At 43.9% G+C, this 19124-nt stretch overlaps 1 protein-coding gene across 22 annotated transcripts in view; it reads right to left on the bottom strand.

The window, feature by feature from the left end:
• ENTREP2 (endosomal transmembrane epsin interactor 2) overlaps nt 1-19124 on the bottom strand; it is a 481153-nt gene that overhangs the window by 453316 nt on the left and 8713 nt on the right. For 3 of the 22 annotated variants that reach the window (XM_064570014.1, XM_054513362.2, XM_064570007.1), the window contains exon 2: nt 12733-13006. The exons of 13 other annotated variants lie outside the window; for them this stretch is intronic. Coding sequence is in view for 3 of the 9 variants with exons in the window: in XM_064570013.1 (XP_064426083.1) it covers nt 7874-7978 (105 nt within the window). In the remaining 6 variants the exon portion in view is untranslated. Of the gene's footprint in view, nt 1-7873; nt 9924-12502; nt 13007-19124 lie in introns of all 22 variants that reach the window. 6 more of the 22 variants (XM_054513366.2, XM_045899546.3, XM_064570008.1 and 3 more) reach the window with 3 other exon arrangements.

Below are 19124 nucleotides of genomic sequence, written 5' to 3'. Positions count from 1 at the left end.
ACAATGATTAGGTCAAACTTAGCAGGAGTTAGGGGTAAAGTCAAATCCTAAGAACAGAGAAGAGAAATGGAGGTAAGAAAGGAGAAATGGATTCTGTGAGGCACCTACAGCAGAGATCATAGTCCTGTGGTTGCTTCTCAGCCTTACAGAAACATCTAGATTTGCTATGAGGACATAGCTCGACCCTTCCTCTGCTATATATACCTAACAACTTTTATGTAGAAATCACAAGGTCCTTTAGAGATAGGACAACTTTTATAATACTCATTGGAGGAAGACAGAACAAATTAGAAATAATCTGCCCTCACTTTCTCCTAATCTTAACCAAGGAAAACAAAATTAAGGGAAAGCCAGCACATAATTAAAACTGAGTTGATAGTCAATGAGCAAATCCTACCAAAGATGATGGAGAGGCTAAGTTCCTCTGGGTACTCACTCAATAAATACCATTTATTCCATCTACTGCAAAAGCAAGTATTATAAATAATTTAATTCACTTAGAAAAGGATCTTTCCCATTATTTTATCTGGATGTTATTGTATCTTGAAGTCTGACAGTTACCAAAGCACATAAAAATTCTAATGTTCTAAATGCTAAGATAATCATTAATAATTCATTTTCATTGAAGCTTTCTTGATAACTTTTTGCTTCCTTGTTCTTGCCATAAATTAACTTAAAAAAAAAAAAAAGGCTAAAATCTGAAGAATTTCCAGGACTTTCAAACCACTCTAATTTAAAACAAAATTCATAACCAAAAGTTAACCCACCTAATCCCAATGTCTCTTTGTGCTCATTTATCTTTCTCCAAGGCCATCCGATAATTCATTCACGCATGCACACAGCAAAGATTTACAAAGTGTCTTACACATGCTGGAAGGGATATGAAACACTACACTTCCTAAGCCCTTTTTTACAGATGAGGAACTTGAGGTCAGAGAGTAAATTTTCACAGAGCTAATAAATATGAGAAATCATGGGAGCAATCAAGTTTCCTCAACTCCAGCCTGATGCATTCTCCTTCCTGGCATGCTCCCTCCCCTGTGACCACAGAGAACACAACTGTAGTAGCAGTTTTTGTTAAATTTGTGGCCACCTAGCATCATTGGAACACCCTTCCTACATCTGGAGAATGTCCCCAAGGTAGAGGTAAGACCTCATCCAGCCCTCCTGGAAGCGAGGCCTCAGGCTCGTGTCTGGGCTTTGCTGATAGGCGAGCGGTATGAGACAATGGGCACAAAAGGAGGAGGGAAGGAGACAGAAGTGGCAGAGCTGCTGACATTTGATCCCAGCAAGCTGCAGTGTCTGTGCTAAGTAGTGGCTGTAAAGCTGTCTTCACTTGTCCTAGCCCAGTGCTTTGGTCTTGGCACTGGTCCTCCCTACATGTAGTTCTCTGAAACTGGCTAAAATGGACTCTGCTTTTTGCAACCAAGAATCCTGACACATCTCCCACCTATGCACTTTATTATCCACACGCTTAGCAGATACTCCTAGGAGCTATATTCAGAGTAAAGAGACCTTCTGCGTGAAACTTCACTATGAATCATAGGATACAGTTCATATCTATCTATTTAAGTCTTAATTTCTTTTTAATCTAAGTGGTTCTTTTCTATTAAAAAGACAATGATGGGACTCCTGCACTTAAAGCAATATGTACTGAATTGTCAAAAGCCTCTTTACAGAAAAAAAAAAGAAGACGGCAAAGTGAAAAGCAGTACCAAAATATCCTTTCCCCAAAATCTAACAATGGAGCAAAGCTGCTGCCAGACCTCTGTACTACACAGCAGGTCCTCGTAGCCCCCAGCTCTACCCGCCTTGGAAGCAGGAAGCAAGGGAGAAACAAGTAAATAAAATCCTGAACAATCTCACTAACAGCCACCAACTTAGAGAGGAACAGAAGGGAAACAGCTGAAGGTAACTTCCAGAGACTAAACAGAATTTTCCCTAACACCTCCATGTCATCCCAAAGATTAAAAAAATGCTGTGACCCCTGCAGAGGGGAAAGTAAAAAACTCTTTTTCCTATGGTTACAGATGGGAAATGTTTAAACACGACAATGTAAAAGCACAGTCTTCTGAATTGGACAGAATGGAGTGGGAAATGGGAAGATGGACAAATGCATTCATTTCCTCACGTGTCTTAGAGGGGAGTCACTAAGATAGGGCCAAACATTGGTAAACCTAGAAATAAGAGCTTTCAGGTTCATCTGTAAAAATAAAATATAACAACAGCAAGCAAACAAACAAAAAACTAAAAATAAGAATATGAGAAATAAAACTCAGGAGATAGAAGGGAAAATGTGGGGGGTTTTTTTCTTAAGATTTTATCCATTCATTTGTCAGAGAGATAAAGAGAGAGAGAGAGAGAGCACAAGCAGGGGGAGCAGCAGAAGCAGAGGGAGAAGGAGGCTCCCCACCGAGGAGGGAGCCCTACACAGGGCTCGATCCCAGGACCCCAGGATCATGACCCAAGCAGAAGGCAGACGCTTAACCAACTGAGCCACCTAGGTGTCCCTTTTTTTCACTTTCATAAATGACGGATACAATTTAAGAATTGTTAAACTAAGAAACAGAACGTTGTATATAATAAATACATGGGTTTAGATGAGTAACCACAGGAAAAACTAAAAGCAGACTCTTAATAATCCAATGTACCAGAAGGGAAACACCACACAGACACACCCAAATTAACAAAAAAGAAAAAAGAAAAAGAAAGACAGGAAAAATGCACTGAAAAAGATAAACCATCCAGGGTGATAAAATTAGGACCCAATATATCTGTGATAGCAAGTGCAGATGACACAACATTAGTGTTATTGGCAAATGACAGGATACACCCAGAAAGTACAAGAGAATCCAATTTTAAAAACTATTAGAAATAGAGTATTTAGCAAATTGACAACTTACAAAATGTAAAAATATCTTCTCTTCCTATAAACAAACAAAAACAGACAACACGGGCTGAAAAGAGCTCACTGACAATACCGCCTGGACAGAATGGCACAGCAGGGAAATGACCTGCTGACCGTCTATGCAGAAAATGTGACAGTAACACAGAAAGGAAAGGAAATCCTTGCACAGGAAGATCCAATACTGTAAAGTTATTAATTAATTCTCCCAAAATTAATTCATAAATTCACTGCAAACCTGTAAAAATACCAAGAGGCTCTGGGACTTGTTTTGGAACTTGACAAAATGATGCCAATGGTAAATCTGAAAAAACACACATGTGACAATTACCAGGTATGGCAGCTTGTGTTTTCTTATGACAATGCCTAGAATATTGCCAAACCCACCTGCTTTTTTATAGCGTGACCTGGCCTCCCCTCCCATCCAGACTCAGGGGCTCTGTCCCTCCCCCCTTGAATGCAGGCAGGCTTGTAACTGCTTTGACCAATAGCGTACAGAGGGAATGACACCATGGGACTTCTGAGACTAGGCTAGAAAAAGCCATCAGCTTCCACCTGGTGCTCTTGGGACACTTACTCTGAGGGGAGAGCCATAAAGTAGGAAGTCCAACCACCCCAAGACCACAAGGCTGAAGAGGCCACAAGTAGGCCCGTGGCTGGGCTCCCAGCTGCCAGAAACAATGGCCAACATGTGAGTGAGCACATCCAGCCCAGTCGAGCCTTCAGATGACTCCAGCCCCAGCGGACATTTGACACAATCACAGGGGACAAGAATCACCCCGCAGAACCTGTTCAACTTCCTCACTGAAAAGCTCATGAGCAAAATAAAATACCTGTTTTCAGCTGCTAGCTTTGGGGATAATTTGTTATGCAGCAAGAGTAACTGGGAATTGCAAGTAAATTCTGTGAAAAAGAACAAGAAAAAAAAAAGAAAGAACCAAGGAGGGAGCAGCCCTATCGCATTTTAAAACATAATGAATCAAAGTCATTCATTAATTCATTTAACAAATGTATAGTGAGTGCCTACAGGTCCACTGCCAACCAGCCTTTACAGACATGACCCTTATTTTACATACAAAACCCTTATTTTTATGGGGTTTAGATTTTAGTGACACAGACAAACAAATTTAATTTCAGGTCATACTGGGTACTTCGAAGGAAAAGAAAAATCGAGATAACAGAGTAGGAAACACTCTTAGAATAGGGTGGTCAGCACAGGCCTCTCCAAGGACTTTACAATGGAGCAGAGACCACTGAAGGGTTTGGGGCTTTCTCACTTTCTGATGCCGGGTTTGCAAACTGTGCTGCCTGTTTTGGGGGGCAATTCACAAAATATACGTCAATCTAAAATGCATGCACCCCTCAACCCAGAAGTTTGTTGGCTAGGAAATGCCCTGCAAAGATTCTTCCTCAAGCCAGCATACACTTTCAAGTATGTTTTCACAGAAATGAAAATCACCACAGGGTGGGATCAATAGGAGCTTATTAAATAAATTATGTTGCAGTCATTTAATAGGGCACCATGAAGATTTCAGAAAAAGCAGATGAGCCCTATACACAAAGAGCCATGAGATACATGACAATAAAAGAGAGTCAGAACAGTACACACAGCATCTCTCCCTCTGACTCACCCTTGGTCTGAAAGAAACCCTCTTTCCTCAAGGACACCTGTGGGGAGAGGAGGAAGGCTGTGACTTCTCATTCTGTACCTCTTTGAATCACTTTTTCCAACCAGCTCCTACAAGTTTCCCTTTTGTCTGATAAACGCCCACAGGGTTTCTCTGGGCTGTGACAGGTTCTCTCCAAAGAAAGAATCAAGGTTGCCAGGACGGTTTGTTTTCTCTATGGGTAGTCTCTGTATTTTCAAAAACTAACCCCATGGGTTTTAAGTTAAAAAAAAAAAATTAAGAAGAAAAGCTCTAACAACAAAATATGAAACTACGTTCAGACACGTTCTATGTATTGTTAAGTACAGGAAAATCTACAAAACCCCACTGCAGACACCACCAGGATGAGTAATATGCTACACACACCCAGCACTTCCAGGCCAGAGTGACACCACTGCGGTTACCCAGAACCACACTGGTCATCTGGTTCTCCACCCATTCTCAGATCCCCTACTCCAGCCAAGCTCGCACTTGCCCAATCAGCTCAGAACAGGAGAAGAAAAGATGCGCACCAGCCCTCCTGATCTACCCCCTGAGGGCAGCCCACTTGTCCAACATTTCCTCTTTCCAGAGCTCATATGATGTGGGTGGCCCTGAGTGGGTCAGACACACCCCTGGCCACAAATGGAACAATTCGTTCTTCACCCCCGCCTTTGCCCTCACTCCCCTTCACAGCGCCCCCAGATCTCTGGCATGCGCATGATGGCTTCCCCCGCCAAAAAAGAAACTACTTTTGCCAGGAGTAATAAAAACATTTACTCTGAGCCTTTCTTGCAAGATCTTTCAGGGTGCCCACCAGGCTGACTCCTGCACATTTCCGGCTCCCCCACCTTCTCCAATTTTCCTGTCGCTATCACCATGTCTTCTTCCATTCAAGGCTCTGTCGTCTGACGTTCTCTCTCCCCTGGCTTCAGCCCTACACAGGCGGCTCCCCAGTCCCACACCTGGATGTCAGCTCCCCACATGGAGTGCTGTGAACATTCACTCTTGTCAGCCACTCCCAGCGTGACTCGGGAAGCCATGCCATCATAGGGCGCAAACTGGGACACCCGGCTCAGGCCCCAGAGCCCTCCATCCCACAACCAAAGGGCTGGGTGCTCGCCCCTGAACACCTGGGAGTGCATCACACAGTGTCTTCCTTCCTCTGAGCTTACAAGTTTGCCTGCAAATAACCTACCAGTTCCTCACCAAGAGCAAGCCAGCCATCAAGTGCTTTTTCTTCACTTATTTATAAAGAACACAAATGTAAAAGATCAGTCTCTGCCAGGAAGCTCCTCGTTAGCACACCCTCAGGCACCAGCCCCACGCCCCTCCCCACTCCCACCCACCACCCTCCCCATAGGTCCCCATATTAAGGCTTCCTGTAGAGTGAGCTCCCACTGGGCTTCCCAGAGCTCTTTAAGGCCAGCAGACTTAGATCAACACCACCCTAAGTGACCCTAACTGTGACTCTCAGGGAGCAAGGGTGGGGTTTTGGTTTCTTTCCCTAAAAGCCCGGAGCCACATACAAACGGATCTTCCCCATTCCCAGCAACCAGTTTCACAGTCAAGGGTCACGAGGAGCAAAGCAGAAATGGAGCCAGACACACTTCCCATCACTGGCCCCTCTCCCAGTGTCCCCAAAGCCACCCCCATCCTTGCATCTAGGTAATTAAGACAGCCCATTCCAGAGACTGCGGGTGGAATAAAGCTGCCCCTCAGGATCCAGGGTCTCCATGTGACACCCAGGACAGGACTACTTTATATCCACACCCACTTAACGTTCACCTCGACGGGGAGTGTGTAGCATTCACTGGGGGCCGAAGGGGAATAAATCACAATTCATTTACAGGCTCTGCAATGTAAGTATACCTCGTTCCACTGCTTGGACCGTTTGACAAGAGCCCATTCCCTCTTCATGCGCCACCTGAACAACCAAGTTCCTACCGCTCCCCCCTTACCTGAGAACCCAGAAATCACAGCCCAGCCCTGCCGTGCCTAGAAATCTGTGCCCACTGCTTTTGTGTATTTTAGAATGTTGAATGTTATGCTGTTATACACTTGGATCATCTGAATGGGTAAAATGACGACTTTCTACATTTTTACTTGTCCGTAGCACGGTCTGGTTTAGAAACAGAACTCAGCTTCGAGCCCCACTTTCCAGAGATGATAAAAATCAGTCTCAGATGGACTCTGAAAAACAAACTGAGGGTTCTAGAGGGGAGGGGGGTGGGAGGATGGGTTAGCCTGGTGGTGGGTTTGAGGAGGGCACATTCTGCATGGAGCACTGGGTGTTGTGCACAAACAATGAATCATGGAACACTTCATTTAAAACTAATGATGTAATGTATGGGGATTAACATAAGAATAAAAAAAAAATCAGTCTCAGAAAAGGCATTCTTTGGGTCATGCCACACACTTTTCTTGAACACCCACCTGTGCCAGGTGGTGAATGGTCCTTGTAAACTCACCCATCCCCGAAAGGTGGGTGCAGAGGCTTCTTGCAAGAGGAGCAGAGGAGAGAGGAGAGGGAGTGTGGGGCAGGGGGAGATACTCAGAGGACAGCAGGCTGCCACCTGTGTGATTCGTCTCTCCCTGCTCAGCAGCCTGCCGAAGCCATCCCACTGGGAGAACGGTTCTGTGGTTTCCCATGCCTGGGGACTGCAGGGTAGAACGGTCCAGGTCCACCGGGTAGAACGGGCAAAGCACCAGGGATCTCCAAACACATTCAGTCCATGCCACAGGAGAGGGCGCAGGCCCATGGGACCAATGCCACTGCCCAGGGCCCGGGCTCGCTACATGCCCTCTCCCTTATGCACAAAACCAACCTCGCCCACCACCCCGCTTCCATCCTCCGCAGCACATCCCACCCAACCTTCCCCCCAGGTGGAGCTTCTTAGACGATCTCCAATCTACAAAAGGGGAAAAGAGACCACTCACTCCTCATGGGATAGCTGCAAGGTGTAAATGAGTTAACGTGTAAAACCTGCAGGATAGCGTCTGGCAAAAAAAAGCAAGCATTCAACATGTGTTAGCTCTTTTTTTTTCCTTCAGGATTTTATTTATCTATGTGACGGAGAAAGAGAGAGAAAGGACAAGCAGGCAAAGCAGCAAGCAGAGGGAGAGGGAGAAGCAGACTCCCCGAGGGGCAGGAAGCCCTACGAAGGGCTCCATCCCAGGACCCTGGGATCATGACCTGAGCCAAAGGCAGACGCTCAACCAAGTAACCCACCCAGGCGCCCTCACATGTTAGCTCTTGAGGTTGTTCTGATTAGAGTTTCCATAATGCAGGCACAGCGGGGCCCATTCTACGGGCACTCACCTGAGAAGGGGTCCTGAGAACTGGAAAATGGGGCCTGTGCTGCTCTGCTGGGCAGACCTGTATTCCGTCTGGCTGAAGACCGGCTGTATATGTGCGGCTCGTCATCCTCAGCCCATCAGAATGTAAACAATCTTCATCCCTCTGTTTCTCCCGCTACCCAGACCCCCTCCAGACTTCTCCACCGTATTCACCTCCCGCTGCTGTTGTAACAAGTTACCGCAAACTCAGTGACTGGCACATGAGTATTATCTTTCAGATCCAGAGGTCAGAAACGCAAAATCACTCTCACTGAGCTGACGTCAAGGTGTCCACTGGCTTCGTTCCTTCTGGAGGCTCGAGAAGAGACTCCATTTCCTTGCCTTTTCGGCTTTCAGAGGACGCCAGCATTCCTCAGCTGGTGGTCCTTTCCCACATCATCACTCCACCATCTTGCTTCCACCATCACCTCTCCTCATACTGACTCAGACTTCCTTCTTCCTCTGATAAGGACCCCTGCGATTATGTCAGGCCCGCCCAGATGACCCAGGATAAGGTCCTCATCTCAAGCCCCTTAACTTAATCACAGCTACAAAGCCCCTTTTACCACATTAGGCACATATCCACAGGCTCCAGGGATTAGGACCTGGACATCTTTGGGGGGCCATCTATTAGCCAGACACACTGGCCTAACACATTTGTCATATCCAGCTGTTCTCGTTCTGAATACTGGGGCTGGTCCAAATTGCCTAATCCACCATACTGGAAGTCAGTATGACATTGCATATTCACACTTTTAAAGATAACTCTGGCCAATGTGTGAAGGACAGACTTGGGGTGGGGGAACCAAAGTAGAAGTGGAGAAGCCAGCTAGTGGGCTTACCAGAAATATTCTGGGTAAGAGATACATACAGTAAGCTGAAGAATCAACAGGACTCTGTGACCACCAAGATGCTGAGTTAACTGGTTGGAGGAACTGAATGAGAACAGAGGAAAGGAAACGTGTGTGGAGGGGACGATGAGGAACTTTGGGCTGGGACATCCTGAATTTGAGGTGCATGTGACATGTCCAAGTGCAGACGGGAAGGTGGCAGTGGGCTCTCTGGAGAGGAGGGAGGTAACGATGTCAAGCATGAAGAACTCTGGGAGTGCCCCCCTAGTGCAGGGAGAGGGAGCCTGGGCCACGTAATGACTTGCTGTGAAAGGGAGCTCATTCTGCCCCTTCCCCCATCTTTTGGTGTCAGCCCTGCCCTCAGTGTGTCCCCTGCAGAGAGAGATGTCCCTCACAGGGCAATGCGACATGATCACTCCCAGGGAGAGTGGCCTTGCCCCTCACTGCCTCAGCCCCCATCTTACCTCAGTTCTGGGTGATGCTGAGGGTCCTGATACTGGGCTATGGTCTTCACAGGCCCCAGCTATGGACAGTCTGTCTATCCTATAGCCTCATCAGAGGAATATCTTTGCCCACCATTGAGGCACTCTGATTCTCTTTCCTAGCTCCCTTTAACATGTCTCACTCACATCTACACGGAAACTTCCAGAGGTCTTTATTCCACACACAAGCCATGGGAAATCCCAAGCCTAATCCTCTAGAGCAGAGGTCAGAAAACTATGGCCCTTGGGCCAAATCTGGTCTGCTTTGTTTCTGTGATCAAATTTTTGTTAGAACACGGCTATGCCCATTCATTTATGAATTGTCTAGGGCTGCTCTGGTGGGAGAATGGCAGAGCTGAGTACCTGCAACATAGACTATCTGGCCCACAAATCCCTGGTGTAGACATTTCCTTCTCCCTTCTTCATAAGTGCTACCTAATGGGACCTGCACCAGGCTGGAGGACGTGGGAGGTAATGGGACCGCAAGCCTGAGTGCTCATGTTTTTACTCACCCATCTGGCTTCTACCATGTGGAGTGGGCTGTTTTCACGTTAGGCCCCTTCTCAGCGACTCAAGAAGCTTCTCCTTGGGGACTCCCGACTCCTGCAAGCTCTTCCTTCCAGCCGCAGCAGGCTTTCTGCTTCTCCTTCTGTCCTGCTTCCTGTTGGGTGGGAACTTCCCTTCCATCATCCCCTCTGTCCTACCAACATGGAGCATGAGGGTCAAAGAATTTCCAGGCCTTTAAGCTTTGTTCTCAGTGTATAAAGGAAGGCTCCTAGAATTTAGAGATTCCTTTTCACTTGCAACAAAGCGTGGTTTTCATGACTATAGTCTCTCTAGAGACTCAGCAAAGTGTTGGGACTCAAAGCTCAGTAATGAGTGTTTTGTTCTAGGGAGAGTACCTGCTATTCCCCCAAAGCAATAAATGTTCTTGAATGAATGGGTGGGAGAGCTGCAGGATAACATGATTTATGGGAAGTTAAAAAATGGGCCAATTTAAATTCTCAAAAACATTATTCTTGCAATAACTCGAGTGAGGTCCAGAAAGTTTATACCAAGTGGTAGGAAGAGGGGTATGGAACAGGACTTGGAAAATGGGGGCAGGACTCAAGGAGAACCAGCAGGACTTCAGCTCTGTTATCCAGTCTCAGACTATGTGACCTGCCCTCTGGCGTTCTCCTGCCAATGCACTTAGTTTGGGTGGGAGAGGAGAAAGAGAAGACCATTTATAGTAACGGAAAAAAGGTTAAGATCAGTTACTGGCAGAGGAACCAGAGGGAAGGGTCTCCAATCCAGGGATCCAGGAGAAAAGGCCTGAGAGAGAGATAAGCTCATCTGCATGATGAGCCCCCAGACCACAGGTCCCAAGAGGACAAGCAAGAAATGGGACTTTACTAAAGCAGGTAACTCAAGGCCATCTGCAGAACTACAGATGGAACGTCAGGCCCCCAGACCCCCATGCCCTCACCCCAGCACTTCCAGCACTGGTGTGTGTTTGCAGGCAGAAACTAAAATAATGCTGTATGCACCAAAGAAGTGAGCTTTCTGCCTTGTCCATCTCCAAAGAGAGAAGTCATGCCCCAGAGCCGAAGCTCTTCAGAGTAGCCCAAGATAAGGAGGAGAGGCCGCTAGCCTCTTCACAGCCCAAGGGCTCAAAGGAATAGCCTCCAGGTGATATATATGCCTTGTCCACGTCCAGAGAGAGCGATGTCAGGCCTTCATTTGACGGGAGGACAGGAAAAGAGATGAAAACATGCCAAGCACCTCTTTTAACCAACTTTCACATTCCTTACATTATAAACAGCAAAGGACAACCAAGAACCACCACACCAATAAGAAAACTCACACGCAAAAATAGGCAGATTTAGAAAAATAAACAGACTGACCCTAGAGCCAAGAGAACTCAAGGATAAGAAGAAAACTGATTTTACTTAATTCCAACGAGTACCCTGAAATAGAAATGAAAAACCAGAAAGGAAGACCAATGCTAAGAAAAATCAGCGGAAAAGATGAAAGAGATCATCACAATTTTCATTATGATTGCTGGGTAAGTACAGAGTTAATCTCACCCGGTCTGTTGCAACCTCCACTAGTCTCCAGAGAGACTTGGAACCACAGGCGCAGATAGTTAGCCAAACCAGAATGAAATGCACCAACTAGCAATTAATGTCAACCTCTGCTAGGGTCCCAGGCTGACCCGGGCAACCCGCACCAACTCAACAGACTGTCTATACAAAATGTTCAGACTGATGATTTGCACTTGGCTTCTCTAGAGTTTTCTCTTTTGAACCTGGCTGTGTAGCCTGGCTTTGGCTACGTGACCGGGAAGGGTAGAAAAGATGCACTTTCGGGTAAGACTGTTGCTCTCAGATATCATGACAGTTCACAAAAGCACATCCTGTGCTACAGAGTAAGGACCCCGGGAGCTGCCCCCGGGGTGGCCCAGAGCTCCCTGATATTTGCTCATGCTTCTTTCTCCTGCTGCACTGAACTCTCCCTTCATTAAAGCCTTCCCAGGTACACCCTGCAGTCTCGAGAATCCTTTCAATTGTCCAGCCCTGTGTCAATGGCTGCAATTACTTCTTAAAATTTCCACAGATGATCCAGAAGCTGAAGCTGAAGAAATCTCTCAGATGACAAAGCGAAGGGCAAAGACATCTAAAACAAAGGGAGGACAAGCTGAGGAGCCTAGAAGATCAACACAGGTCAAACATCCAGTGAACAGGAGTTCCATGAAAGAACCCAAAAAAACTGAGATGCAGAAATAATCAAAGAACCAGATTTCCAGCGTTAAAGAAGGGACACACTGAATGGCTGAGACCCTTCACTAAATACTGCAGAGTTATCAGAACACCCAAGAACAAAGAGTAGACCCTAGAAGCTCCCAGAAGGGAAAAACTGGGTATACTGGCAACAAAAGAAAATAAGCCAGATAGGCATTGGACCTCTGTCCATTGACATGAGACAGGAAGACAACTGTGTGCCTGCCACCAAAGAAATAACAGAAAGGTTGAAAATATTTAACTTTGAGGAATGGGGAAGGCAGGAGCTGAGGGATGGATTTTTTGCATTTCAGTCTGTACCCTTCCATGCTATTTGAATGGTAATTTCCACAAAATCAGATAGCTAATACTTTTGTCATCACCATCAGAATTGCCATCACCATCCTAAAACATAGAGGAATGTGTGCTTTCAAGAGAACAGGCGCCTCCAGGGCTGTTTTCTCCACACTGAAACACTCTTTCTCTTTCTCCTAAACTCTGATTCCATTCCCCTCACCTGAGAGGTGCCCCGGGGATTACGCTTAACTGCCGCTGGTAGAACTCTTGAAGTCCCTGGGCAGTGCCTTGCTCAAGGGGGTTCCCGGCTCTTTGTTTTCTTTTGTTTGTTGTTATTGCTGCTGTTGTTGATTATATAGCAACAAAAAATAAAAAGTATCATGGACTATGTATTTTTTCAAAGAGAAAGTCCATCTTGGAAGAAGCTATTTACCACCAGTTACGACATACCTAAGCCTCCATTAATCCACTTCTTAGGTGTTATTTCCCGTCAAGAAAAAAAAGAGTGCACACTCAGCCTCACCCCTTTCTTTTGGCACCAAAAGGCAATGGAGGGCATGGAGAGAAGACATGGGGGACACCGATGCTGAAGCTGATAAATTGGCAGGTGAAGAGCAGATGCTGTGTTCCTTTGTCTTTCTCTGAGTCTGGGTCAAAAATCAGCATCCAAACAGGTAGTGAGTGTCCCTTTGTGAACAGCTGACAAGAACTCCGTGGGAAATAACTGGAAAAAAAAAGTATGTTTTTTTCTTAAATCAGGTGATTCTGATGAGTATGTGCTCTTTGTGACTAAGTAGCTTATTAACATGTTAAGTAGATGTCATTACCACAGTACTTTCAAATTTTGCTGAGGGTTCCAAATCTCCATTTAAAATCACCATCCAAGTTCACCATCAAAGCCATTATCTATAATTTCTCATCATGGATGAGAAGCCAACACTTCACTTATAATTAGATAACTTCAGTATTTTTCAAATAAAAATTTACTTTTTCATGAGTTTCAAATTTTCTATATTTTCTCTATAAAAGAATGTGCTTAAATTTTAAGGACTTATTTTAGAACAATTAAATTGCATGCTTAGGTGGTAATTGAGTCATAGTCTCTAGTAGCTGCTGACACAAAAGAAGTCATTTGTCTACATTTGCCATGCCCTGAATACCTGACTGAACATCCCCCCCGCCTCCAAAAATGCCAGTATCCTCAATTCCTATAGGCTCCTTAAGTCACCGTTCACTTCACTACACTGTACCCGTTAAGGAAAATACAATGTCAACAGTTAGATGTCGAGGAGATAAAAGCAGGCCATGATTACAAATTGAAACCATAATTCCAAAACATGATATCAATGTCAGGTCAGTTCAAGTGCCTAAATGCAGAAACAGAATTTGGGTTGCGTGAACCTAGCCTGAACCTAGACATGGTGGCGACGGTGGGCCTGGAAATCAGGCCTTCACTAGAAATCACACCTGGTGTCTCAAAGAAAGGGCCCAGGGCTACCCCAGATGGTCACATGGGCAGACACTCCTATAGAGCCTCCAGAAAAGCTAATAGGAGTCATTACGTATACTGCCCCAGTGAGAAAGGCAAAGTGGTTTCTCCAAGGACGGAGGGGGTCCTCCCTTCATCAGGCAATGTTCTCAGTGCTTGTGGAGAACCAAGGAGGGTGGGTGCTGGGGGCCAAGAGGAAGCCCTACCCGAGCTTTTGCTGTGTCTATCAACATCTCTCCTTCTGTTGCTGTCACCCTGACACCAGCTCTGTGAGGATCAAGCACCTCACACATGGTTAGAATTCATCAACAAATACAGCAACAATATCAACTAGTCTGAGAAGCCATCATGGGCTTTATTACATTTTCTTTACTCTTCAATAAAACCACAGGATATGGTACTTTTTGACCTTTTCAAGATTCAAATTCAAAATTCCCCAGTAAAAGACTGAACTATGAAGCAAAAAAATATTCTCCCTCATGCATTCGAAGTATATATACTATATAATGTTCAAAATCTATTTCCTTTTGAACTAGCCTTTCAAATTGAGCCAGGGACAGAGAAAGGTTCCAGAGATTTCTTCCTGAGGGGCTGCTGGGCAGGGGGTAGGAGCTGGTGGAACTGAGGGGTAGGAAGGGGTGAAGAAACCATTCGGCTTGAATGAAAAGGATAGTAATCATATCAATCATTTAATTTGGTATGCTATTAGAAAATTCAGATTGGGGGCGCCTGGGTGCATAGTTGATTAAGCATCTGACTCTTGGCTTTGGGTCAGGTTGTGGGGTCAGGTCATGACCTCAGGGTCATGGGATCGAGCCCCGCATTGGGCTCCATGCTCAGCACAGAGTCTGCTTGAGTTTCTCCCTCCCTCTCCCTCTGGCCCTCCCCTGCCTCTCTCTCTCTCTCTCTCTCTCAAATAAATAAATTTTTTTTTTTTTTAAATTCAGACTGATGGGGCACCTAGCTGGCTCAGTCAGTAGAGCATAAAACTCTTGATCTCAGGGTTGTGAGTTCGAGCCCCACATTAGGTATAGATAATACTTAAAAAAAAATTAAATCTTTAAAAAAAAAGAAAGAAAATTCAGAGTGAAATAGATTGTCCAAGATGAAAATATAACCACCAGAAGAAGGGAGAAGCAGAGGAGAGGAAGGTTGGAGAATGGAATAAAAATCAACTTGAGAACAGATATTTATACAGCCACGTACACAGCATTATTCACAGGAGCCAAGAAGTGGAAGCAACCGAAGTGTCCACTGAAGGGTGAATGGATAAGCAGAATATGGTACATATATACAACAGAATATTATTCAGCCTTAAAAAGAATGGAAATTCTGTCACATGCCACGACATATATGAACCTTGTGGACATTATGCTGAGTAGAATAAGCCAGTCAGAAAAAAGACAAATATTACATGATTCCACAACATGAGGCAAAATGTTTCCTACTGAGTGCAGCTGAGGTAAAGGTTGCGGGGTGGCAGTTATGATGGCCAGGGGCTTAGCTAATGTCCAAGCTGGAAGGAAAGTCAGGATCTCTGGTCCACAAGAGGTAGGGAAAGCCGGAACTGAAATCAAAGTATAAAGCTACCACCCTCAAAGAATGAACATTCAATAAATTTCTGGCATGCACATGATGTAGGAACTCTCAAACAAGTAAATTAACAGAAAATTTGGTTCTGGAAAATTTGGTTTTTGGAAAAAAAAAAAAAAGTTCTGCAAAGCCTCTCCAAAGGAACAAAAGCTCATCTGACTACATGAGGATTCCACAGCAGAAGAGCACTGAAGATGAGCTCAACCCCTCTCCCCCTAAAAAACACTATCACAAAATATATAAGGAAACCAGATCACCCACCCATGAGCAGACAACACACAGGAGTAGTCTACAGAACTTCTAGTAAGGGAAACACCAAATGCCAAGGTATATAAAACCATTTTTGCTTAAATTTACTAAAGACATAAAAGAGAATCAAGACCTTAAGAAAAAGACAAAGTACTATGACAGAAGAAGAAAAGACAGATTTAGAAAACACCAAAATAGAACCTTTAGAAATACAGTCATTGAGATCAGAATCTCAAAGGACATGTTCAATAGCTGATAAGAAACAGCTAAAAACAGAACCTGTGAAATGGAAGAAACATAAGGAAGTTATTCAGACTGTGGCACATAAAGACAGAGTTAGACAATCTAAACAAAAGGAAAAGGGACAGGCAAGATAGAAGGAAGTCCAAGATACATATAGAAAGAAATGATCAATCTTCTGACTCAAATAGCTTAACTCCAGAAAGGATTCATGACATAAATCCACATTTGTTGGAAGTGCAGACCATCAAGTCAAAAAGATAACCTTTAAAGCAACCCAGGAAAAGGCAGATTTCTCACAAGCAGACTCAGCAAAATTTCTACAAAACCAGAGGCCAGAAGACATCCTCAAAATACTGAGGAAAAATAACCATCAACTTAGAATTCTACACCCAGATCAACAATCCTTCCAAAAGATAGAGTGAAACAGAGAATTTTTTCAGACAAATAGGCATTCACAAACCTTCACTGAAAGAATTACTAAAGACACCTTTGACTAAAGAAGAAATTTAAACCCCAAGGAAGTAACAGGATATAAGAAGCAATGACAAGCAAAGAAACTGATAAATATATGACTCAATCAAGAAAAGGTGTTGACTCGGGGCACCTGGGTGGCTCAGTCGTTAAGTGTCTTCCTTCAGCTCAGGTCATGATCCCAGGATCCGGGGATCGAGCCCCACATCGGGCTCCCTGCTCAGCAGGAAGCCTGCTTCTCCTTCTCCCACTCCTCCTGCTTGTATTTCCTCTCTCACTGTGTCTCTCTGTCAAATAAATAAATAAAATCTTTAAAAAAAAAAAAAGAAAAAGAAAAGGTGTTGACTAGGGATGCCTGGGTGGCTCAGTCGTTAAGCATCTGCCTTTGGCTCAGGTCATGATCCCAGGGTCCTGGGATCGAGCCCTGCATCGGGCTCCCTGCTCTGCGGGAGGCCTGCTTCTCTGTCTCCCACTCCCCCTGCTTCTGTTCCCTCTCTCACAGTGTCTCTCTCTGTCAAATAAATAAATAAAATCTTTAAAATAAAAAAAAGGTGTTGACTATAAAAATTACAAGGATAATGAAAGTCTCTAAGGTTGTTGCAATTTTTTTTAAAAAGGCAGGTGTGATGACACTAATATCAAAGTGGGATCCAATACCAATAGCTCAGAACAGAACAAAGATGTACACTATGTTATGAAAAAAGATATCATCAATAAATAAGGTGTAGTCATAAACACACAAAAACGACATCAAGGTAAAAAACATAAAGCAAAGTCATAGAAATACAAGAATGTAAAACATAAAACAGAGGGGATGACTTTAACATACCTGTGAAACAATGCAACATATCACAAAGACAACAACAACAAAAAGATTTAACTCTGAAAAAATTAACAATGTACTGATGATTTTTTAAAACTGCTAAAATACAAAAAGAAACTTTGCAAGCCGCATTGACTATCATTAGGTAAAACAAGAAATCGGTAACAATGACATCCAACTTCCACCTCTCAAAAAAGACTATCTGCAAGGCACCTAGGTGGATCAGTTGGATAAGTGTCTGCCTTTGGCTCAGGTCATGATCCTGGAGTCCCAGGATCAAGTCCTGCATTGGGCTCCTCATTCAGCGGGGAATCTGCTTCTCCCTCTGACCCTCCCCCTCTTGTGTTCTCTCTCTCTCACTCTCTCTCAAATAAATAAATAAAATCTTTTAGAAAAAAGACTATCTGCTAATTAAGAAAAATAATTTTACAGAAGCCCAGGATCAAAGAAAAATCAAAATTAAACTTATAAACATCTAAAGATTAGTGTAAATGGGAGAACTCTCTATTGAAATCAATGTGTTACAAATATACGTAAACTCAATAAAATTTTAACTGTAATTGCTTTTATTATAAAAAAATGAATATGTCAAATATGCAACTGACGTATCAGTTACATATCACAAATCTACCAAACTAAGAAAATAAAACAGAGGAGGAATGTATAAGGATAAAAAGTGGAAATTGATGAACTAGAAATGATTATAATAGACTGCCAGTGACAATTCTTAGTAGAAAAAAAAAAAAAAACAAAAGCCAAAATTCACTGAAGAAGACAACTTGAATAGACCAATATGTAAAACAATTAAGTTATTGAGAATCTATCACTTAAAAAAAAATCTATCATTTAAAATAGGTACTTTATAGACTGTACAGATGAGCTAATTTACAAAGATCTTTCCCATTCTAATCTACAGAAAAATATGGAAAGCTCACCATAGCCAGCACAACTCAGCAAAACTAAAAATAGTGTATGTTAGTGTACATGCATGAACAAACTCCAGACCAACTTTATATATGATTATAAAAGCAAAAATCTTAATATATTAGCACATGGATTCCAACACTATAGTAAGTGAATAAGTGATAAGGTTTATTCCAGAAATCCAAGGATAATTCAATGTTAGGAAATCTATCAACATACTTCAGTATATCAATTACTGAAAGAGAAAAACCAAGGGACTATATAAATATACGACTGAGGGGCGCGTGGGTGGCTCAGTCGTTAAGCGTCTGCCTTTGGCTCAGGTCATGATCCCAGGGTCCTGGGATCGAGCCCCGCATCGGGCTCCCTGCTCAGCGGGAAGCCTGCTTCTCCCTCTCCCACTCCCCCTGCTTGTGTTCCTGCTGTCGCTATCTCTCTCTCTGTCAAATAAATAAATAAAATCTTTTAAAAAAATAAATATACGACTGAAAACATCTGAAAAATTTAGCAGTCATCCTTTAAAAGAATTCTAAACAGAAGTTAACTACCTAAGTATGACTTTTAAATTCCTACCTTGAATACTAGATTGGAGAGTAGGCAGGGAGGAATATTTATAAGGAACATTTTGGGCACAATTGGCAAAAGTTGAATTTGGACCATAGGTAACAGTGTTGTGCCAATATTAATTTCCCAACTTTATGGGGCGCCTGGGTGGCTCAGTCGTTAAGCATCTGCCTTCGGCTCGGGTCATGATCCCAGGGTCCTGGGATCGAGCCCCGCATCAGGCTCCCTGCTCCGCGGGGAGCCTGCTTCCCCCACTTCCACTCCCCCTGCTTGTGTTCCCTCTCTCGCTGTCTCTCTCTCTGTCAAATAAATAAATAAAATCTTTAAAAAAAAAATTAATTTCCCAACTTTTATTATTGCCCTGTGTTTATGTCATGCCCTTACAAGGAAATATACACTGAAGTATTCAGGGGCAAAGGGGCATGAGGTCTGCAATTTACTTGCAAGTGATTCAGAAATAGGATGTAGATGGATGCATTACTGATG

Source organism: Mirounga angustirostris, unplaced genomic scaffold, assembly GCF_029215605.1.
Source record: "Mirounga angustirostris isolate CCGP_5_RB_7025 unplaced genomic scaffold, mMirAng1.0.hap1 SCAF_9, whole genome shotgun sequence".
Taxonomy (NCBI): Eukaryota; Metazoa; Chordata; class Mammalia; order Carnivora; family Phocidae; genus Mirounga; species Mirounga angustirostris.
This window is presented reverse-complemented; position numbering and strand designations above follow the sequence as displayed.